The sequence below is a fragment of the Ochotona curzoniae genome, unplaced genomic scaffold (assembly GCF_017591425.1).
Source record: "Ochotona curzoniae isolate NIBS_2020 unplaced genomic scaffold, NIBS_Ocur_1.0 patch75, whole genome shotgun sequence".
Lineage (NCBI taxonomy): Eukaryota > Metazoa > Chordata > Mammalia > Lagomorpha > Ochotonidae > Ochotona > Ochotona curzoniae.
Genome location: NW_024467056.1, coordinates 6,890 through 30,402, shown reverse-complemented (window position 1 = coordinate 30,402; position 23,513 = coordinate 6,890). Strand labels below are relative to the sequence as shown.

Genomic DNA, 23,513 nt, shown 5'->3' with positions numbered 1-23,513 from the left:
CAGGAGATCTTCTCTGTCTCTCCTTCTCTCTGTATACCTGACTTTGCAATAAAAATAAAAAAAAATAAATCTTTAAAAAAAAACTTCAGAATTCAGAGTCCAGATATTGAATTTTTTGAATTAAGAAATTGAATCTTACCTGGAATGAATTGAAAGTGGCTCAGTCTGACAAATTCTGCCTTGAATAACATGGCACTGGTGCCCAGGTGAATGCTTCTACTTCCCATGTCCTGGCAGCTGCCAAGAGCTGACTGTGATGATACAGACATAAACTAAGTAGGAAAGACACTGCTGATGATTCCAAGCTTACAGGTCTTTCAGTTATAGAAATGTAAACACATTGACAGAATCAATCAAGTTTTTTTTTAACCACAAGTATTTATTGATGGATTGAAGAATACAATTTTAACAGGACAATAAGGCACAACTGTGGATTAAAACAGTTTGCTCTACAGCCAAAAGGGAGGAAAAGCCATAATCTTAGGAACTTTAAATATGCAATCAAGGAGCCTCTGAAGTACCTCTTTAACATTCTTCCCTTTTATACAATTCCTATATTACATTACTTGATCACTAAGTCAGACTGAAACTTTATAAAGAATTCTGCATTCATTTCGATAGTCAGCCTGGCCACTCCTCTGTTCAATTCCTCACATCTTTGCAGCATCTTTTATGTGTGTGCATATATGCACACACACAAACTCACATACATATATATATTTATTTTTAGCAATACCTTTCCTCTTTAAAGAATCATGTACGTATCTTGGATAGCTTTTCAAAGCAAGGAAAGAAGCAAGCACACAGCAAGCAATGAGTTAAAGAAAGTTAGGCAAGGGCAGATAAACTCACACAGGTGAACAGACTCATACAGAATGGCAACAGGGACATCGAGGTTAAGCTGAATTTGGCAGAGAAGCTGCTCTGGCTTGCTTAAAGATTGATAATGTCATCTAAGGTTGAGCCAGTGGTGCTAGACCCCTTGTTTCCAATAGATTAGCAGTAGTCTACAGGAAGAATCAGGAAGCTAATGAATATAACCAGGCAATGAATGATACAAATACATTCAATGCTTTGCACCTGTATTAGGAGCTGACTATGGCTTCCAGCATTAACATTAACCAAGTATAAAAATTCTTCATAAAGAATTTTGTGTAAAACGTCCAGATGCTGAGGACAATCTTTCTATCTTTTGGACTGGGATAAGTTAGGCACTTCCATTAACATTAATCTTTCTACTTGGAAATGTGAAGTGAAAAACACTCCAGAGTGCATGTAACACTGGGGCGGAAATCATGCTGCAATGGTGTGAATGCAGAGCTTTACAGGGTGCCCAGCATCCTTGCTCAAAAAGCCATGAAAAAGTCCCCGTATACATTGCTCAGAGCAGCCATTCTGGTGGTGACAGTGTCCCAAGAACAAGCAAAGCTGCAGGCAGTTGGCTCTTGAATGAACACTCATCACTCAACTAGCAAGAAAGCTATGTAGTGGAGAGAATCAGAGGTCAGAGGTCAGAGGCCAGAGGCCAGAGGCCAGAGGTAGGGTGACTGGGCAAACCACCTAGAATAACTGGCTCCACACTTCTCACCAAGGCCACCTTTCAAGGACATCTCTACCCAGAAGCCCTTTGATGACAAAGTAGATTGCAGGAGACTAAGAACTGGTCTCACTCTTCTGAGAGAAGGATTAATCACCAAAAATTTCCTGGAGAAGCAGCATCCTAGAGAGTTAACTCACGAGCAAAGGTAGTTAAGCCTGGCCAGACCACTGAACTATTTTGCCAAGCCAGAAATATCATCAGGCATAGCTTGGGGTGCCAAGCAGAACAGAGGGGATTTTCAGGCTCAATCAAAAGGACACTGAAAGACTAAGAGAATAGTAGTTTGGGTGTCCGGGAGAAGCATGAAGCAAAGGACAGTCACAAAGGGTGACGGAGCTTGCCGAAGCCTCGCTGGAGGGAAAGCTGCAGGGCTAGTCTCTAAACCAGTGAAAGAGCTTGGCTGGCTGGTTCTTGGCATGGTTCTCTCTCTCTTTTGTCAGATGGATGGATGTGTGGCATTCAGCAGCAGAACAGGAGGAGACGTAAATGGAGAACCCGTGTACAGATACTGAACAGAAATAGACTGGGTGTACCATTGTGTAATGCCCTGTTCATACACCAAAGGCAAGTTTGTGTTAACAGAACATAATTGGGGTAGTCATGCAACAGCAGTAGTACTTTGGGAGAAGGGAAATGATGGGGTTGAGGGGGAGCTGGTGGACAGGAGGACTCTTGAGGTTCCAGTTATAAATACTAGGAAGCAAGGAACAATTTGGTCTCTGTCCTTTAATGAAGAAATCGGATGCTCATTTTCTGTTCCACATCCACTTTCTCCAAAACCTAAGGGGAGGAAAAACAAATATAGTTAGGAAGGGTGCAGGCAAGTCTCAAACTCTTAGCTCACTCCTCTCCTTCGTGTGCAGGAAAATCTAATTATTCCCAAACCAAGAGGTGAACTAACTTACCTTAACAAATTCTGTGAAAGATATGGCACTGTCTCCATCCTGATCAGCCTCTTGGATGGTCCTGTCAGCGATGCTGCCCAGCTGCTCATCTGAGATATTCACTCCAACCATCATGCGTAGAACCTGCAAGACCAACAGCTGGAAATCAGAGGAGTCACGGGGATCGGGAAGATAAAGCCACACATCCAAGCTTCCTTTTGATTCTCTCAAACATAATAGCTGGAAAGCTGGAACCTTATCTTCTCTTCTAGGCCTTTCCAGACAAAGATGTGAACAGAACTCTGGCAAGGCCAATGAATAGGAGAGGAAAGACGAACTAAGGCATGGAGTACTTTGCATTTTGCTCTTCTCCTTACTTCTTCTGCCTAGAGGCAAATACACATGTGGTGGCACAGCAGTCATTCTGGGGCCATGAGGTGAGTCATGTCCTCTGCAAGCCAGATCACAAGCAACCTGTTTCCTGGACATCACAGGTACAGTACCAGCCTGAATAATTTATACTTTTGCTTCTTGCTGCATGAGGCAAACAACTGCTTTGTATTTTGGTGGGATGTTTTGGAATTCTATCCAATTACAGCCTTTGAGGTGGTACAGTAAGGTAGTTGTTTCTAAGAAAATTAAGCAAAAAGCAGAAAAATCCTTCAAGTGTTAAATTACAAATCCTGGGCTGGGTGTTTGGCACAGTGGTTAAGATGTTGTGTGAGAGATACACATGCATTTTAGAGTGCCAGGTTCAAGTCCTGGCTCTGCTGATCCAGCTTCCTGCTAAAGCACATACTGGGATGGCAGCAGATGAGTTCCCATCACCAAGATGGGAGACCTGGATTGAGCTCCAAGTTCCTGGCTTTAGGCAGGGAAAGCTCCAACTGTTCCAGGCATTTAAGTGAATGAACTAGCAGATGAAAGGTCTTTCTTCTCTCTCACAAATGAAATGAAAAGAAATAAAAACTAAATCAAATCTAATGTGCCTAGGACATGAGAAACAAAACAAACAAACAAAAAAAACAACTACTTTTTTTTTTTAAGCTGAACTGTCTTCAAGGAACTCTATAATCATTAGCATTTTACAAACAACTCAGATGTGAAAACACATCAAAAACTGCTACCAGGGCTAGAATGGTAGCATAATATCGGCAAATACCCTGCCACCCAGCTTCCTCTTTTTTTTTGTTTAAATTTATTTCTAATTACAAAGTCAGATATACACAGAGGAGGAGAAACAAGAGGAAGATCTTCTGTATGATGATTCATTCCCAAGTGAGCACAACGGCTGGTGCTGTGCTGATTCTGAAGCCAGGAGCCAGGAACTTACTCCAGGTCTCCCACGCAGGTGCAGGATCCCAAAGCACTGGGCCATCCTCAACTGCTTTCGGAAGCCACAAGCAGAGAGCTGGATGGGAAGTGGAGCTGCCAGGATTAGAACCGGCACCCATATTGGATCCCGGCACATGCAAGGCAAGGACTTTAGCCGCTAGGCCACGCCACCGGGCCCACCCAGCTTCCTCTTATGGCCTGGGAAAAAAGCGGAGGATGGCTCAAGCACTTGGGTCTCTGCACCTATATGGAAGTCCTGGAATAAGCTCCTGAATCTTGGCTTTGGATCGGCTCAACTCCATGCATTGTGGCCATCTGAGAGTGCCTTCTAATGTATCTCTTTCAAGTTAAGTTTAAAATTCTTTTTTTTTTAAATGTAAAAATCTTTTTAAAAAATGTACTACTATATGCAAAATAAGCATTTTAAAAAATATGTTATTTATTTTTATTGGAAAGCCAGATATACAGAGAGGAGGAGAGACAGAGAGAAAGATTCTCCATCCAATGATTCACTCCCAGGTGGCCGCAACAACCAGAGCTCGGCTGATCTGAAGCCAGGATCCAGGAACTTCCTCTGGGTCTCCCACGAGGGCGCAGGGTCCCAAGGCTTTGAACTGTCCTTGACTGCTTTCCCAGGCCAAAAGCAGGGAGCTGAATGGGAAATGGAGCTGCTAGGATTAGAACCGGTGTCCATGTGGGATCCTGGTACATTCAAGGTGAGGATTTTAGCCACTAGGCCACTGCGGTGGGCCAGGAAGCCTAAATTTTAAGATCATTTCTAAAATTTTTCTGTTTAATAAACACACTTTTCATAATTATCAGAGAATATTTAATTTTTCAAAATTATCCTCCAACACAGGCTTCTGCTTAGTCCAATTACCTTCTCAGGGTTTTCATGTTCAGAATTACAGACTTGTTCGATGCATGTGCATTTTATATGAGTGTAGGGTGCTGGGATGAGTGGTTACATGAATTATAGACATGTATGATGTATGCATGTTTTGTATGTGTGGGGTTATTGCGATGAGTGGTGATATCTCAAACATCATCTTGTTCAACCTGTGAAGGAGGACATGAAGGCCTAAAAGTGGCCTGAAGCAGGTCCAAGCAGGTACCACATGAGCCATCTATGCAGGCCTCCATGACCAGGCCAAGGCTCTGACCATCAGGCCATGCTGATACTATGTTCTTGCTGAAATCTGATTAACAAATGGGACCTTTATTATATTTTCAATATTTGTTGAAAGTTTTTGTATAAACTCTTTACTGATTTAAGAGAGATCCTTCCAATTCTGCTTTCCCATTTTTTTTTTCAAGATTTGTTTTATTTGTATGGGAAAAGCAGATTCACAGAGAGAGGGAGACACAGACAGAAAGATCTTCCATTCACTGGGTCATTCTCCAAGTAGTCAAAATAGGTGGAGCTGAGCCAATCTGATCCAGAGCCAGGAGCCAGGAGACTCCTCCAAGCCTCCCACATGGGTACAGGGGACCAAGCACTTGGGCCATCCTTCACTGCCATTCCAGGCCACAAGCAGGGAGCTGGAACAGAAGTAGAACAGCCAGGACACAAACCAGCACCCATATGGGATTCTGGCACTGGAATCCAGGACCAGTTGTTGAGCCACCGTGCTGGCCCTAGATTCTTTCAAATCATAAATGAATGAATAATCCTATCAGATGTTTTTTTTTCTTTTTTTATAATTTTAAAAAAAGATCTATTTTTTTTTTTTATTGGAAATGCAGATATACAGAGAGGAGGAGAGAGAGGAAGGTCTTCCATCCAATGGTTCACTTTCCAAGTGGCCGCAATGACTGGAACTGAACCAATCCGAAGCCAGGAGCCAGGAGCTCTTCCTGGTCTCCCACGGGTCCCAAGGCTTTGGGCCATCCTCCACTGCTTTCCCAGGCCACAAGCAGGGAGCTGGATGGGAAGTGGAGCCGATGGCATTAGAACTGGAGTCCCATATGGGATCATGGCACGTGTAAGGAGAGGACTTTAACCAATACACCATCGCACCAGGCCTAGATGCTTTTTTTTCTATTCAAAAATCATATTAATAAAAACAGTATCATTTAGTCTTTCCTTAGCAGAAATTCAAGACCAACTTTTAATACCCACTGAGTTATGTAATGTTTGAGAAACTGCAGTATCTACAAAGATAAACTATTCTCTCTCACTTGGGCAAAGTGTTCACATACTCTTTTTGCTGGGAGGAAACTTGTCCTTTAACACTTCAGCAGTGCATCAGCATATCTGTCCTAAAGTCATTTCTGGCCCCAGGAATATTCCAGTGTATTGACTGGCACTCTCGCCATATGGTCTCCTCCTCCCCCATGGCTCCTAAAAATAGACAACTAATCGATCTTTTACTCCAGAAAGATCTTTCTGGCAGCCAGATCCAGGCCAGAGGATGAAAACACACCAACTTTAAGGCAACTGCCTCTCTTTTCTCATTAGAATCCAGAAGCCCACTTGTGACAACTTTTGATAAAGCCAACTCTTACTGGAGAAGACAGATTTTCCAGCCCCAAGCAAGGACATTTATCCCAACCCACAGACTATCTGACTCTGGTCCAGGCCAGAACTGAAGAATATAAAGGACTGGTCTTCATTAGACCTGAACAGTCCTCAACTTAAAAAGACTTCTCAAGAAGAGGCTGAATGAACTTGGATTTTTGCAAGAGGGAGTGAAAACCACCTTGCTTTTTAGGTATATCTAGAAAACGGGAAATTTTCTAAGAAAATTTCTCAATGTGTTAGCTTCCTGGGGTCCTTCAGAATCATAATATATTTAAAAGGACCAATTTTCTCCTCTTTCAAACATACAGGAGTGGAGAGTTGAGGAGAAGGGAGGAATGGGGTAATGTTAATACCAGTCCCTGTGATGAGAGGGAAGTGGTCATGGGAGCAATAGGAGGCCGTGAACTGAGAGAACACCAGCACGAGCCCTCCTTTGAATGTTACTTCAAGCCCAAGTTCACACTGAACAATAGCACCAGGATAGAGATCTGGTGCAGTGGCTGAGGTGTCACTTGGGAAGTCTACACCCATATCAGAGTAGGATCATTACCAACTCTGCTCCTAATTCCAGATTCTTGCTAATGCACATCCTGGAAGGCAGCAAGTGACAGCACAAGGACTTGGGTTCCTACCATTCACATGGGCCATGCAAAGTTCCCAGATCTTGGGTTTAGCTTGACCCAACCCCAGCACTGTGGGCCTTTGGGGAATGAATCAGAGGATAGAAAATACCTCTCTTTTGCTGTATTTGTGTGTGTCTTCTCCATATCTTTGTCTTTCAAATAAACTAAAAACAAATGAAATGTTTAAGATTTAAATTACTTCAGGGGTTAAAAAAAGGCAGCATCTATATATATATCATCATCAAAACCTACTTGGCTGTCAATAAGCTGCTTTGGCAATAACTGACTATGTGATCTAATTCATGTCATATATTTTAGCTATCTAAATGACATATGGTTAGCATAAAAATTTGCCTAAAAGTTGTATTTACTGGACTCGGCATAATAGCCTAGTGGTTAAATCCTTGCCTTGCAACTGTCAGGATCAAATGTGGGCGCCGGTTCATGTCCCGGCTGCACTATTTTCCGTCCATTTCCCTATTTGTGGTCTAGGAGAGCAGTGGAGGATGGCCCAAGGTCTTGGGACCCTGTACCCGCAATGGGGACAAACAGGAGATTCCTGGCTTTGGATCAGCTCAGCTTCAGCTGTTGCAGTTACTGGGGAGTGAACCAGTGGATGAAGGATCTTTCTTTCTGTCTTTCCTTCTCTCTGTAGGATCTGCCTTTCCAATAAAAATAAATACATCTTTTTTTTTAAATTATATTTATTTGAGAGGCAGAGAGTACAAGTGCCCATCACTGGCTCATTCCATAAATGCCCACAAAAGCCCCAAAACCAGGAGCCAGGAAACCGATTCAGATTCCTATGGAAACAGTAGGAACTTAACCTCCTGAGCGATCACTGCTGCCTCCAGACTCTCCATTAGCAGAAATTTAGGGTCAGAAGTGAAGCCGGACATTCACTCTAATATAGCTGTGGGTATTTTAACTGCTAGGTTAATTCTCCTGGATGAACTTAATTGAAACACTGGTAATGTCCATCTGAGAAGCCTCAGTCAGCCATTTCAAGCTTCCCCAGGTCATTTGCTCTTTCTCGTTAGAACAGGACTCTGCACACAGTGGGTGTTAAATAATAAATGCCCATGGGACCAAAAAAAAACCAAAACCAAACCAAAACAAAACTAAACAACCCCCCCCCCCCAAAATACCCCAGACAATTCTGATCCACAAAAATAAGAGGGCAGGGCCTGAAGTTATCCGAGGGGTTCTGCTACGTACCTGTAAGAGCTCATCTCGGGATATCTTGTCATCTTTATCCAAATCATATAATCGGAAAGCAACTGGTAAGGGAAAAAGAACACATTAGTGGAAATTCTCCATTGATTCCCCGCCTCAGCAGGGAGCTAAAGGTAGAAAGGACACTTAGAAAACTGATGACAAATAGTTTTTGCAAAAACAACTGTCATGACTTAACATTATTATAACATTTAGAAAATGAAAACTGATGGCATCTTAAATTTGATAAACTATGTTCTCTTTTTCAACAAATAGGAAAATCTCATAAAACTTCAAATGTCCTTTTTCTCATCATAGAATGTCAGAACAACCCTGAAGAGCTTCTTAAGTTAGCTAACCCCACATAGAACATCTGTTCTACCGTGGCCCACTTGGAGGAAACCCACACAGGGGCCACGGGGGCACTGTGACAGCTGACTCCGCACAGTACTGCCTTGGGAGTTCAAGTAATTCCATTTCATTTGGGAGTCCTGCAGGTAACAAACTTCAGTTTCAAATAAACACACCACACTCATATCATGTTTCTCTTTTTAACAGATAAGTCTTCCAGAAGCAGGGATATATGAGATCATGGATTTTGTGTTCATGTGAGAGGGAATTCAGAAAATGTTGAAGGGCTAGCGAGCCAACAATGTGATAGCACTAGGTGATTTTATAGGCACCCTGAGAAATGGTAACATGGAAGAGCTAGCTATCCTTTCAAGTAGCTGACTTCAGTGTGCTTTCAAGATTTATGAGTCACTTCAGTACATTGCTAAGCTGCATTTTTTTTTTAAAGATTTATTTTTATTGGAAAGGCAGATCAGATTTATGGAGAGAAGAAGAGAAAGAGAGAAAGATTTTCCATCCACTGGTTCACTTCCCAAGTAGCCACAATGGCTAGAGCTGAGGCAATCCAGAGCCAGGATCTTCTTCTGTGTTTCCCACATAGGTGAGGAGTTGGGCCATCCTCAACTGCTTTCCCAGGTCACTAGCAGGGAGCTGGATGGGAAGCAGGGCCACTGGGATTAGAACCGGCGACCATATGGGATCCTGGCACGTGCAAGGTGAGGACTTTAACCACTACACTATCGCGCTGGGCCCGTAATTTCTTTTTAAAGAAAAACTGAGCAAATAGCTGAGTTCCCCTCCCCCACCTCCAGCTTTTCCCATCATTAAATCTTTGCATTAGTGTATATATTTCAGGTACTGAAAGAGTATTTGGTCATTATCATTAGCTGGAGTCCCCAAATCCGTGGTTTATATGAAGATTCATTCTGTTTTATAAACTTCTTTGGATCATAGCAAATCCACGTGAGGCAACAAGCAGCATACTTTTATGTCCCTAAAACTTTTATCTTTATCAATTCATCCCTCTCCCTTCCCCCAAGTAGTACTAGCTATTTCTTGAACTGATTTGGATGCCTGTTCATTAACTGTCAACTAGCAGGAACATCTTCCCAAGACAATTAATAGCCAAATGCAGGAATGACTGAGGTTGCGGGAGCAAGTTCACCAATCCCCCCATCTTTTCTTTATTTTGCTAAGGTTTTCCTTCTTTCCTCTCTTGCTCCGCTCTTTCCCCTCAACATTTGGTCTATGTGCTGGACCCTCATTATGTTGCATGATTTCACAGTCCTCTGACACTGATGTCTCCCAGTGGGTGGCTTCCGCTCAGACCCCTCTTAACACTGCACAGGGGTAAGACCACAGGCTCTGCTGCTTCTGCTGCTCTGCCAGGTGGCTTACCTTTCAGGGGCTGTGAAGCTTGTGCCACAGGCCAGAACCAGCAGAGTGGGCCTGTATGGGATTCACATACGTCCTTCAGTTCCAGGAGGGCAGGGGGAGGGGGCTCCAGGGCCTCAGGCTACCATGCTGGCATGGTGTGCTGGTGGACTGTGACTGGGGACTTGTGCACATGATGGGACCCCAGGCCAGCTCAGAAGCATGGGCCTAGGGGACCCATGTAACTGCTTGGGTCCCGGACAGGTGGTGGATAAAGTTCAGGACTAGCCTGTGTGCCAGGGGACCCTTCTGGAGATTCTTACATTTGCTGGGGTTCTGGGTGAGTTGGCAGGGCTCCAGACCAGCACACCACCCACCTCCAGAGAACCAGGTTCTCCTGGTCAAGCTTTGACAGTGAGTATCCAGGACAGTGGACTATGTCAGCCAATGGAACTTGGAAGGATTTGCTGAGCATCTCAGAACTATTGAAACCACTTAAGTATTAGTACCCTTGGAGCATGCTCCACACTGGGGGACTCTGGGATAACACTGAGTGGCCATTCCCCATACCTGGGTACTGATGTGGTTAGGATGCTAGGTGTAGCCCTCTCTCCTTCCCTCCCCCCTTTCCTTAGATACAGGAAGAAGAATAAAATCAGAAATAATTGTCTCATCCACTTTCCCCTATTCCTCAATCCTTCTCCCTCCCCAATCAATGCTCCACATGGGCATGCATCCTTCTTAACTATATAAAGATCATCAAAAATAAAATTACAAAACAACAACAAAAATAAAAAACAACAACAACAAAGACAACAGACTCTAGCTCTGCTCCATTCCAGCTTTGAAATTTAGGAGCTATGTGAACATGAGTAAATTACTCAGCCTCTCTGTGTTCTGTCTCTAGAAAGTTGCTTTATCCATATAAAATGAGAACAGAATCAAACATAGGGCTATTGGTATTAGATGAGCTAGTACACAAAAGGCAGTCTGAATGTCATGAGCTGAATCAGTATCAGTCACCTAACATTACCTTTGCTCCACTTTCATATCATTCACTACTTTCTTGATAATGCTTGGGCCACAATGGGCTTCTTTGTTCTCTAAACACATCAGACTGGCCCTTACTTCTATCCAGAGGCCTTTATAGTCATTCTTCCTCTACCTTGAGAGCACTTTTGTTCTGTGCAAGGCTGGCCCTTTCTTAGCTCAATTTCAGTTCCTTCCAGAGGCTTCCACTGATCACTCTGTCTTCCTTGTCACTTTTTCATTTCCCTGTACTTTCTTTCTTCACAGAACATGCCACTGTCCTAAATCTTTTTTTTTTTAACTTTTTTTTTTTTTTTTTGAAAGACAGATTTACAGGGAGAAGGAGAGACAGAGAGAGAGAGAGAGAGAGAGCTCTTCCATCCACTGGTTCACTCCCTGAATGGTCATAACAACCAGAGCTGAGCTGATTGGAAGCTAGGACCCAGGAGCTTCATCTGGGTCTCCCACACAGATGTGCAGGGTCCCAAGGCTTTGGGCCATCCTTGACTGATTTCCCAAGCCACAAGCAAGGAGTTGGATGGGAAGTGGAGCAGCTAGGAGATGAACCAGCAGCAACTGCGGGGGGGGGGGGGGGTGTCAACTGAGCCAACTGAGTCATTGTACCAGGCCCTGTCCTAAATCTTAATTATCCATTTGCCTTCTGCACAGTCTACCTGTCCTGCTAGATCACGAGCTCTTTGAAGGTAAGACCTCATCTGATTTACTCATCACCGCCCCCTGAGGCTAAAATGGTGACTGATGTACCTTAGGTGCTAAAATAATTGCTTTTTATAGAACCAAAAGAATCACTTCAAATGTTAACCTTTCAATCACCACTGCCTTTTTTTTTTTTAACTGTGGTAAAATACACACAAAAGTAAAGATTTCCACCCTTTTCAGGGTACAGTTCTGTGGTGTTAAGCACTTACACACAACCATCACCTTCATTCATTCCCCAAATCTCTTCACCTTTCCCACAGGAAATTATTCCCATTATACACCAGCTCCCCATCACCACCTCCAGCCCAGCCCTCAGCAGCTCCTGCAGACCTTCATCCTCCCTCCGACTGCTCTGAGAACCTGAAATTTCACGTGTGTCCTTTCTGTCTGCTTCATTTCACTCAACATGTTTTTACTGTTTTTTCATGACCTTAGGTAACAATTTCTTTAAAAAAAAAAAAAAAGCAAAAAGGATTTATTTTTACTAATTTGAAGGCATGCTGACAAACACAGAAAGAGGTCTTCTACCTGCCAGTTTATTCCCCAAATGGCACAACAGCCAGGGCTGGCCAGGACCTAAGAACTCCATCTGAGCTCCCACAGGTGCTTTCACTATATTCTGCTACTTTGCCAGACACAGGAGCAAAGAGCTGAATCAGAAGTAGAGAAGCCAGGCGTCAAGCCAGTGTTCAAATACAGGATGCCAGTACTGTAGGCAGCGGAATATTCCATTTTACCACAATGCAGGCCCCAGAATTTCGTGACATTTGTTTTGAAAATATTTATTTACTTGAAAGCCAGAGTTAGGGGCTGGCATGCTGGCATAACAGGCTAAACCACTATATTGCTAGCATCTCATAAGAGTGACAGTTTGAGTCCTGGCTGCCTCATGTTGGATCCAGTTACTGGCTAATGACCTGGGAAGGCAGTCAAAGATGGCCCTAAAGCCTTGGGACCCTATACCCACTTGGGAGATCCAGAGGAGGTTCTGGGCTGCTGACTTCAGATCAGCTCAGCTCAGCTCAGCTCTGGGCTGCCGGGGCCATTTGGGGGGGGGGGGGGACCAGATGAATCTTAGAAAAAAAAAAAAGTGGTGTTATAGAGAGAGGAAAGGATGGAGAGAGAGAAAAATGGATTCAGAACTTTCCATCAGCTGGATGACTCACTCCTCAAGTGGCCACAACATTAGGGTTGAGCCAGGCCGCAGTCAGGAGCCAGAGGCTTCGTCTAAGTCTCCTATGAGGGTACAGAAGATGCTTCAGGTCATCTTCCATTGCTTTTTCCAGACCACTAGCAGGAAAGTGGAGCAACTGGGATGTGAACTAGAGCTCATATGGGATGCTGGTGTTATAGGCAGTGGCTTTACGTGCTACACCACAACACCAGTCCCCAATTTGTTTTATTTTATTTTTTTCCAAAGCAGGATAATATCGTGTTGAATGCAGTTACTTCGGTATGTTTATCCAAATGTCTGCATACACTGGGTTGCTCCCATCTTTTGGCAACTATGAACGCTGTTGCTCCTTTTTTCTTCCTGCTATTCTCTCAAGTTCCACTTCATCAAGAGTCACAATAGTCTCATGCAGCCAATATGGGATTACTTTCCATAACCCCATATTTTATAAAACCCAAGTCATTTAAGAGGACTATTAGACCATGGAAAGGGACATCTGTGGCCCGCTGGCTCATCACATCCTGGAGTATTTTGAAGCAGGTTGTACCTTTCCCACTGGCATTATTATCATCGCACCAATCCAAATAGAGAGCGGACAAAAGAAGCTTGGGTGTGCTTGGGTGCCTGTGCCTACACAGGTACAGTTTGGCCTTAGGGACTGCATTTGAAATTCTCTCAATGTGCCACAGGAAAGAACTGAGATAATATGTGCTCTCAGAATTCCTGAGAAGAGCGGATATGAAAGGGTGGATGTGGACTTTGATTCAACTTCTCCTTTAGGCCACAGTTTTAAGCAGCTGAACCCTCTTCTGGAAGGCAAGAGTAGACAATATGTCACCAGGTGGAAGAATCTCCATCGCTCTCTGCCTGCATCCTGCTGCCTCTGTGCCCTGTAGGAACTCCAAGAGAAGCATCAAAAAGACACCGAGGCCTCCTGCAGCCTTCCCTTGAGCTCTAAGTTGACTCAGTTTCATGGTCAAATGACATCAATGTGATCCTCACACAGAGAACACACCAGCATTCTCAGTAATTTTCAGCTATTGGCGAAAGTCAGTCTAGGAACCAGGACTGAAATAACAAAAAAGAACATGCAAATTTGCACCACACTTTGCTATTCTTCCATCTCACTCTAAATTTGCCATTTCTGTGGCATCCCAAACCTCCTCTCTGTAACAGCCCCACCCCACATATTCAGAAGGGCAATCTGATAGGCTGAGTTCCCTCAGCACTCAGCTCTCTCCTACTTAGAAGTGAAAAAGGATTTCTGCTCCATACCTGCGGGAAGTGTTTTTCATCTGCAGCCTCATTTCTCTCTGTCCTCATCTTACTGCCAAGTGTGAACAAGAAGTACGCAGCCTTACAGCCACTGAGAGCCATCATACACCCACGATGTCCTAAGGTAAACCCCAGGGATGGCAGACCAAATCAGAGAACCTGACAACAAGCCAACCCCTGGCTGAGTCGGCTGCAAGCATGGTAGTAATGGCAGTACCTGTGATGCTAACAACAGAAATAGAATGTATTAAAATCACATTTACAGATGTTGCATATACTTAATTTATCATTTGTGCTCATCACTGCTTCAGAATTCACCACTGCTTCAGAACTAAAGGTTCTCTGGTGCACTGCTATATTCTACAACTCAATGTGTAAAGAGGAAGCACATCTAGTACTATATCAGAGTTGTTTTCATACTTTATTGAGTAAACTTCTATTTCAATTCCATAGCTTTCTCATGCTAATTTTGAGTAAGCATGTCACTGGTTGTGTTCAACTTAGCAACTAAGTCGGGAGGGCAGCTGTCCTAAAACTGTTTTTAACTCTTGATAAAACTATACAATGTGGGCCCAGCACATAGCATAGCAGCTAAAGTCCTCACCCTGAACACGATGAGATCTCATATAGGTGCCAGTTGTAATCTCAGTAGCCCCACTTCCCATCCAGCTCCCTGCTTGTGGCCTGGGAAAGCAGTGGAGGATGGCCCAAAGCCTTGTGATCCTGCACCCATGTGGGAGACCTGGAGGAGGCTCCTAGCTCCCGATTGGCCCACCTCTAGCCATTGTGGCCACTTGAGGAGTGAATCAGAAGAGCTTTCTCTCTGTCTCTCCTCTCTGTACATCTGACTTTCCAATAAAAATAAGTAAGTAAGCAAATAAATAAATTAATTAATTAATTACATCTTTTTAAAAACGGTACATGAGCTTGTGGTAAGGCTGAGCAATATTTTTTCACTGGTTCAAAACTCCTTGTCTTATATAACAAAAAAATTTTAAGTGCTTTTCAAAATCCTCATCTGACCACATCAACACAGCAGTAAAAAACTACTGCTGTTAGGAAAATCCCAGACCCTATGAAATTGTACCATAAAATTCAAAATTAAAACAAACAAACAACAACAAAACTGCTGCTGTATCCAGAAAGATCAGGGGGAGATAGCCAAAGGCCACAATAAAAACATAAGCATTATGCACCATGTTTCAAATGTATGTGGCATTATGATGTATAATTTGTCATTATTAAATATTATTAAATCTTTTTTAAAAATTGTCAAGTAGGAACTTGATGGGTGTGTCTTTACAGACCTCTCTACTACTGTGCACTCTAGTAGGAAAATCTGAGGCTCACTCAATTTACATTATTTCAACTTCAACCTATGCTGAAAAAGAAGAAAAATTCAATTTTGATATCCTGGAAAAGTACTGTACGAGACTGGATAATATCACATCAATCAGCACAGGCAGAAGGGGAATCTAACAAGCATCCAAGGACAGAAGGCCAGAAGCAAGGGAAACAGAGACACATGAAGAACTAACCCAGCTACCTGTTCCCAGTTACAACCTATCTAGTGTCTATCAAGTTTCAGATGGAGTCATTACACCCAGGAGTGCGGCCGGGTCACACTAGCATTTACCACACTGCCTTAATGCATGGCTGGTGTTTACTGGAGTATGATTATAATAGCAGGTGGTATTTACCAACTACTTAGTATGTGCCAGCACTTCTTGAAGCGCACAGCACAGAGTAAACTCAATCTTCACAACAACCTAATGTGAAACCCCTCAATCTTACACAAGAAGCTGAAGCCCAGTGATCTTAAGAAATCTTCTCAAAGTTAAAGGACTGGATTGGGTGTATGGGACGCTTCAGATGTCTACACTGCAGTGTATACCATTCTAATTTTCTGCAATTGCATATTCTGGGAAGCAGAAGATGACAGTTCTAGGACTTGGGTCCCTGTCATTCATACCACATACAGTTTAAGAACTGAGTTTGCAGCTCTTAGCTTCTGTCTGGTCCAGCTTTGAGTGTATGTATGTATGTATGTATGTATATTTTTAAAAAGTAAAAAGAAAAAAGTATCACAAAGCCAAAAAATGGTAGAGCCGGGATTCAAATTTACCTAGTTCAGGGGTCAGGGCTATGACATAGCAATTTTAGTTATCTGTGACAATGACGTCCCATGTAAACAACCAGTTCATGTCCCGGCTGTCCAGTCCAACCCACCTCCATACTAATGTCGAGGGAAAAGCAGTGAACCACTACTATCCATTTGGGACACCCAGATGAAGCTCCTACCTTTGGCCTGGACCAGCCATGGCCATCGTGGCCATTTAGGGAGTAAACCAGTGGATGGAAGCTTCCTCTCTTATTCCTTCCCTCTTTTCTTCTTTTCCTCTCTATAACTCTGCTTTGCAAATAAATAAACAACTCTTTAAGAAAAAATCAACTGGTTCAGCTCTACAGTATGAGCTCTTAGTCACCAAGGTCTACTTCTAAACATCAACTTGACACATAACTAAAATTAAAAGGCTTGTTACAAGTAATATACTAGCAGATACTTGAAGCCAGAAGACTTGGACTCCTTACAGTGCAGTTTGTTGCTCCGGCTGTTGAGTGGCTCTGGTCCATTCACATCTTTGCTCTTTTCATTATCCTCAATGGGTCGAAAGTGAGCCAACGTTCTCATGAATCCCCGGAAGTTTACCTGGTCCTCTCTGATTGGAAAACACAATAAAGAGAATATTAGGTCAATCAGGATAAATGGTGTATACTGGTAACCTCAGTTCATTTCATGGGATCTCTTTCCACATGCATGGTGCTAGGGTTTTTGTAGCTTTACTTAAGCTGCACTCAAATCCTTTGAGAAAGACTTACAAATGGCACAACTAGCTATTGAATTTACTTATATTTCTCTTCTCAAAAAAGCATTTAGAACAAAAAAAAAGCATTTAGAGTAGTGTCCAGAGCTACACAGTGAGGACAGCCAGAACCTGAATTCCCTTCTTTGAATTTTACAGTGAGCAATATTAGCTATTTGAAACCAATGATTTCTGCACCACTTCCATGTATCCTTCCAATAATGTATACCTAGCTACAGACACATTTTTAAAGTAAAGAATATCATGAAAAAGTTGCTTTTAAAATAAAGTTATTTAGTTACAAAAGCAACTGACTATAATTTTTTTTATAATTTTTAAAGTTGTGGAAAAAAATAGAAAAAGAACACTCCTACTTCCCCAATCAATTGATATGAATCTATACCTTTTAATTCTTAAAAAATTAAAAAAAATTTTTGGACAATTGCTTATGAGAGGGATTCTTCATTCACTGGTTCATATATATGTATATCCTAAATGCATATATATATATAATCATATATATAAAATCTTATAAACTTTGTATTTTTTTAATCAATGTAAACTTTTCAAAATGCATAATAATGTGTACATATCATGATTCGACATATGGTAAGACAATGGATTCTTTTCTCATTTTTCTCTGTGTAAAACTTTTTCAGTATTTAAGGATAAACTTTCATAACATCAAATAGATAATCAGATAAATAATTTGCAAAACTTGAAGAATTCACTTTAACATTAAGAAAGAATGTGCCATTTGACTTAATTATTATTTATCTTAGGCAGTCATGGAAACAGCAGGTGATCTGGTTCCTGTGGCTACCTACAAAGAATCCCGTCTTTGTGTGTCCATAGAACAGATGAAGTATGCACTGCCAGGCAGACACACTGTTCAGACAGCTTGTGAAGGTAGAGTTCAAAGTCTCTTTAATTTGGATATGAAGGGTGGCTATGAAAGATATGTCTGGAGAGGGTCCAATTCTCTGGGAGGGGCTAGAACAGAAAGCAAAAAAATGAAGGAATTCAGCATAAAGCCAAACTTGAAAGAAAAAGGAGTTCAAAGAGAAAGAAGGCGGGTAAAGGGGGGAAGGCTATGAGATTATGCATGGTCAATTCAGCCCTTTAAAGAGTAAGTCTCAGGGCTGGCACTGTGGCATGTCCCAGCTGCTTGTGATCCAGCCTGCTGCTAATGCCAGGGAAAAGCAGCGTAAGATGGCACAAGCTTTTGGGCCTTTGCCTTCCACAAGAGATTAGGATAAAGCTTGGGGCCTGGCCCACCCTGGCTGTTATGGAGAATAAACCAGCTAATGGAAGATATCTATCTCTCCCTCTCTCTATTGACTTTAAAATAAATAGTATTCATGCATACATGCATACAAAGTTTTAGGGGGCAGTACAGTGGTTAAGACTGCACTTAATATGTCTGTACCCTCTGTGAGAGTACCTGGGTTTGAGATCTATGTTCCCTGTTCCATCTTCCTGTTAATGCACAGCCAGGAAAACAGCAGTCACTGGCTCAAGTTACTTGGATCCCTGTCACCTGTGCAGAACACCAGGGTTGAGTTATGGGATAATCTGGATTCAACCTGGACCAGTCCATTGTTTACAAACATCTGAGAAGTGAACAAGCAGATAAAAGATCTCTCTCTCTTTCAAATAAAATTTTACAGAAGGAGACAAAAATTAAGTCTCAATCTCATTTGAAATGAGATTTATTTGAAATGAAAAATATGCTAGTATCCCAAACACCTGCAAAAACCAGGACTTAGCCAGGCAAAATTCAGCAGACTACTCCATCCAGGTTTCCCAGCTGAGTAGCAGAAACCCCAGTTCTCAGGCCATCATTGACTGCCTCCCAGGCACATTGGGAATCTGCATTGGATCCTAAGCAGTGGCTTAACCTACTCACCATAACCAATGGTTACTGTCTTCATTTTTTCTTGGTAAGGTTTACTTTATTTTTTATTGGAAAATCAGATATACAGAGAGGAGGAGAGACAGAGAGGAAGATCTTCTGTCCAATGACTCACTCCCCAAGTAATCACAATGGCTGGAGCTCAGCTGATCTGAAGCCAGGAGCCAGAAGTTGCTTCCGGGTCTCCCACACGGATACAGGGGCCCAAGGCTCTGGGCCATCCTTGACTGCTTTCCCAGGCCACAAGCAGGGAGTTGAATGGGAAGCAGGGCCACTGGGACACAAACCAGTACCCATATGGGATCCCGGCATGTACAAGGTGAGGACTTTAGCTGCTAGGCCACCACGCCAGAACCCTGTTTATTGTCTTTAAATGAATTATAGCCCTCTTCTTTTAGCATTTCAATTCATTGAATGTGAAACCCTCTTAACTAGCAAATTCATTAACAGTGACACTTCTTTTTAATTAAAGTTTTATTGATTTGATAGTGAGGGCCACAGAGAGAGAGACAGAGAGAGCTTTTATCCACTGGTTCACTCCATAGATAATAGCCAGAGCTGAGCCAATAACTTATTCCAGGTTTCCATGTGGGTAGTAGGAACCCAAACACTTGGGTCATTCTCTGTTGCTCTTCCCAAGCACACATAGCGAGGAGCTGGATCAGAAGAGGGCAGCCAGGACTTGAACTGGCACACATGGGGGATGCTGGCATCATACCTGCTATGCTAAAACAGCAGCCCCAACAGTGCCATTTTTAAGAACTGGCACACATAATAACATTTAATTGCCCTTGACAGAAAACCAGGAAGAGATGTTTGGGTAATTACTCACAAGATTATAAGATAAGCCATATGCATGGTAAGGTACCTGATCCAATCAATATTAACTCAGTACAGTGAATGCAGTGCATTATATAGTAAAGCAAGTCAAAGTCTCGCTTTACACTAGACAAGTCTAAAGAGACCAGTATTGCAGCATAGTAAGTTAAGACACTGTCTGACACTCCAGCATTCCATACCAGAAGAACGGTTTGAGTCCTAGCTGCCCTACTTCTTCTTTTTTTTTTTAAAGATGTACTTATTTTCATTACAAAGTCAAATATACAGAGAGGAGGAGAGACAGAGAGGAAGATCTTCTGTCCGATGATTCACTCCCCAAGTGAGTGCAACGGCCAGTGCTGTGCTGATCCGGAGCCGGGAGCCAGGAGCCAGGAACTTCCTCCAGGTCTCCCACACAGGTGCAGGATCCTAAAGCATTGGGCCATCCTCCACTGCTTTCCCAGGCCACAAGCAAGGGGCTGGATGGGAAGTGGAGCTGCCAGGACTAGAACTGGCGCCCATATGGGATCCCAGCACGTTCAAGGCGAGGACTTTAGCCTCTAGGCCACGCCGCCGGGTCCAGCTGCCCTACTTCTGATTTAGCTCCTTGCTAATATGCCTGGGAGAGCAGTGGTCAGAAAACCAAAGCATTTGGGCCTCTGCTATCTACATGGGAAACACAGGTTAAGCTCCTGGCTTCGGCCTGGCCCAGCCCTGCCTGTTGTGGCCATCTGGGGAGTGAACAAGCAGATGGAAGGTCTTTCTGCCTCTCCTCTTTGTAAATTACCTTTCCAAAAATAACAATAAATCTTTAAGAAAGAAGGAAAGCTACAGAGACATCAACACTGACCCAGATTAGATCCTGTACTCAAGGAGGAAAAGCGTAATAAAGGAGATGAGATGAACTGGCAAAATTGGAACATGATTAATAGATTAGGATACAACAGAAAACAGAGTAATAAATTACTAGAATACTGGATTAGTGTTAGGTTTCTGTAAGTGGATAAGTGTTTCTATGTCCTCTTCATAGCAAACATGTATCAAAGCATTCAGAAATATAGGGCCCTTGACTATGTAACTTACCCTCAAATGTTCCAGAAATAAAATTATGTGAATGCACATTCAGAGAAATCATTATGTAAGTATGATATGTGAGTGTGTCTTAAGTATAAATATGCATTTATATGTATATGTACACTTGTACATAGAGAAAGAGAAGGCATGTATGGTATTTGAGTAAAGAGGGAGAAAGACACAGAGAGAAGAACAAGGAGAGAGGGAAAAAAAGTAGATACAGAGGGGGAGAAAGAGGGTAAACACGAGTGAGCCAAGGGAACCAGAGACACCACCCCACGTGCAGTCAGCACAAGTGTCTACAAGCATGGGACACATAGTTAGTATCTTAATATATACCATAAACATTATACACTAGAGTTCAAAGACTTAATATGAAAATTGACTATAAAATCTCAGTTGTTTTTAATATTCATTAAACATTATAGTTAATATAGTTTGGACATACTAGGTTAAATAAAACATTGCTAAACTTAATTTAACATCATCTTTTGTTTTTTCATGTGGCTATTCCATATATGTAATTATATATGTGACATGCCAGTATTTTTATTGGCTATTACTGTAAGATAGCACACAAATGAGGTAAAATGCAAAGAATATAATAACAAGATAGTGGGGCCAGTGTGGTGACAGAACAAGAAAATCCTCTGCCTGCAGTGCTGGCATCTCATATGAGCACCAGTTCATGTTCTTACTGCTTCAATTCTGATCCAGCTACCTGCTAATAGCATGAGAAAGCAGGATAGGATGGCTCAAATCCTTGAGTCTCTGTACCCACGTGGGAGACCTGGAATAAGCTCCTGGCTCCAGGCTTTGCACTCTCTGCTTCTCTTTGTAAATATGCCTTTCAAATATAAATAAATAAGGGATGGTGTTGTGATGCGGTGGGTTAAATCAACACCCTTTTCAACAGAATTACATATGGGCACTGGTTCAAGATCCAGTTGGCTTGACTTCTGATGTAGTTTCCCACTAATGGCTGGGGAAAAGTAGGGCATCCACACTGGAGAACTGGATAGAATTCTAGGCTTCGGCTTTAGCCTGGCCCAGGCCTGGTAGTTCTGGTAGTTCTGGCCATTTGGGAAGTAAACCAGTAATTGAAACATTTTTTCTGTCTCTTTGTCCCTCTTCATCCCTCCCCCTTCTCTCTGCCTTTCATATATATATATGTATGTATATATATATATATATTTTAAGAGAATTCAACATAGGCTTACATTCTGTAATTAAGAGAGGAAGACTGACATGATAGAGGAGACATTTTATACTTGACAAAGTAGGGTTGTTCAATGTAACTGAGGGGATGGTGGTCTGCGACGATCCAACCAACATCATTTCAGATGGCAATAACATGTGCAGAGACAGCCTCAGGAGATATGCCCCCAACTGCACCCACTCACCCCTCTGGGAAAAAGGCATTGATGATCCGGTCCCCCAGTGGGTTGATGGCAAGCTCTGGAATCCTCTGGAAATCTTCACGGCTGCCAAGAAAAACATCTGGGGTTAGAGACCACTGCCCCCTAGCATGAATTCCTTCAGCCTGAAACAGCGTGTAACTGCAAGAATATTATCTGCTGAATTTACCTCTGTTACAAATCACACAAAATAACTGCAACGAATAGCACTTTAATAGCTGCCAAGTGTTTCCTGTACCCACAGGGTTTTAGCAGTCAGACTTGTCAAGGCCACATTCCAGCGAATTCAGCACACGGAAACCAACCAACAAGAAATGCTAAGTTATTTCTTAGTAAATGATTCCTTGGACATTATCATTTTGTACTTAGTTACTAAGTTTGGAGAAGAAACAACAAATGGAAAGTACCTAACCCCAGGGAATATGAATGGGGAACCAAAATTTCCCTGTGCAGATACAAAGGAGCAGTGAAATGGAAGGGATCCTTGGGTGATATTTACATCAAAGCAAAGACTGTAACAACCATTGGATTTCCACATTTCCAGCTCTCTGTCTCTTTTACAAACTGCAGCTAGAGAAGTACTCAACTTCAGGGAAAGGCAAAAGCATTCGCCCTCAGATAGCCTGCAGGTTCTGCTGCTGCGAAGCCCGTTTCCCAGGGTGCTGCTCCAACTCTGCTGACGTACATTTCCTCTCTCCCTTACTTGATCTATATCCTTTTTAGAACTGAGGAAATTGACAGAGAGATAATTTGTCCAGAGCCACACAACTACTCAGGAGCAGAACTATGGTTTAAACACATTTTGGGGAAAACAAAACTGCTCTCCCAAAAATGTTTCTAAGTTCTTTAGTTGATGTCCTGTGCCAAGAATACACAGCTGTCCAACAGTACATACACACTGCACCTTTTTTAAATTTACATATCTTTACCGGAATGGCAGAATTACAGAGAGGAGAGACAGAGGAAAAACCTTCCATCCACTGGTTCACTCCTCAAGTGGCTACAATGACAAGAGCTGAGCCAATCTGAAGGCAGGAGCACTTCCGGGTCTCCCACACGGGTGCAGGATCCCAAGGCTTTGGGACATCCTTGACTGCTTTCCCAGGCCACAAGCAGGGAGCATTGGAACAGTGCTGGGAGGTGGAGGATTAGCCTTTTGAGCCACAGCACTGCTTTAAGAGTCATTTTGGGTTTAATGTGAAAAATGGAACATGGACCATACAGAATATGGAGTATTATGCAACAGAACCATATCAAAATGCAAATATCTTGAGATTTTGATCTTAAAACATATACTATTGGGCCCGGCGCGGTGGCGC

General features: G+C 42.6%; 1 protein-coding gene across 1 annotated transcript; it reads right to left on the bottom strand.

Annotated features, from left to right (window-relative positions):
* Nucleotides 1-358: 358 nt before the first annotated feature.
* Nucleotides 359-22,337, bottom strand: LOC121168191 (calcineurin B homologous protein 1-like; the record flags this gene model as incomplete). The annotated part of the gene is made up of 5 exons (XM_040998075.1): nt 359-2,380; nt 2,506-2,628; nt 8,185-8,246; nt 16,697-16,824; nt 22,180-22,337. Coding segments are annotated over 5 exons (525 nt in total), but the record flags the coding sequence as incomplete, so codon positions are not given.
* Between the last annotated feature and the right edge of the window lie 1,176 nt (nt 22,338-23,513).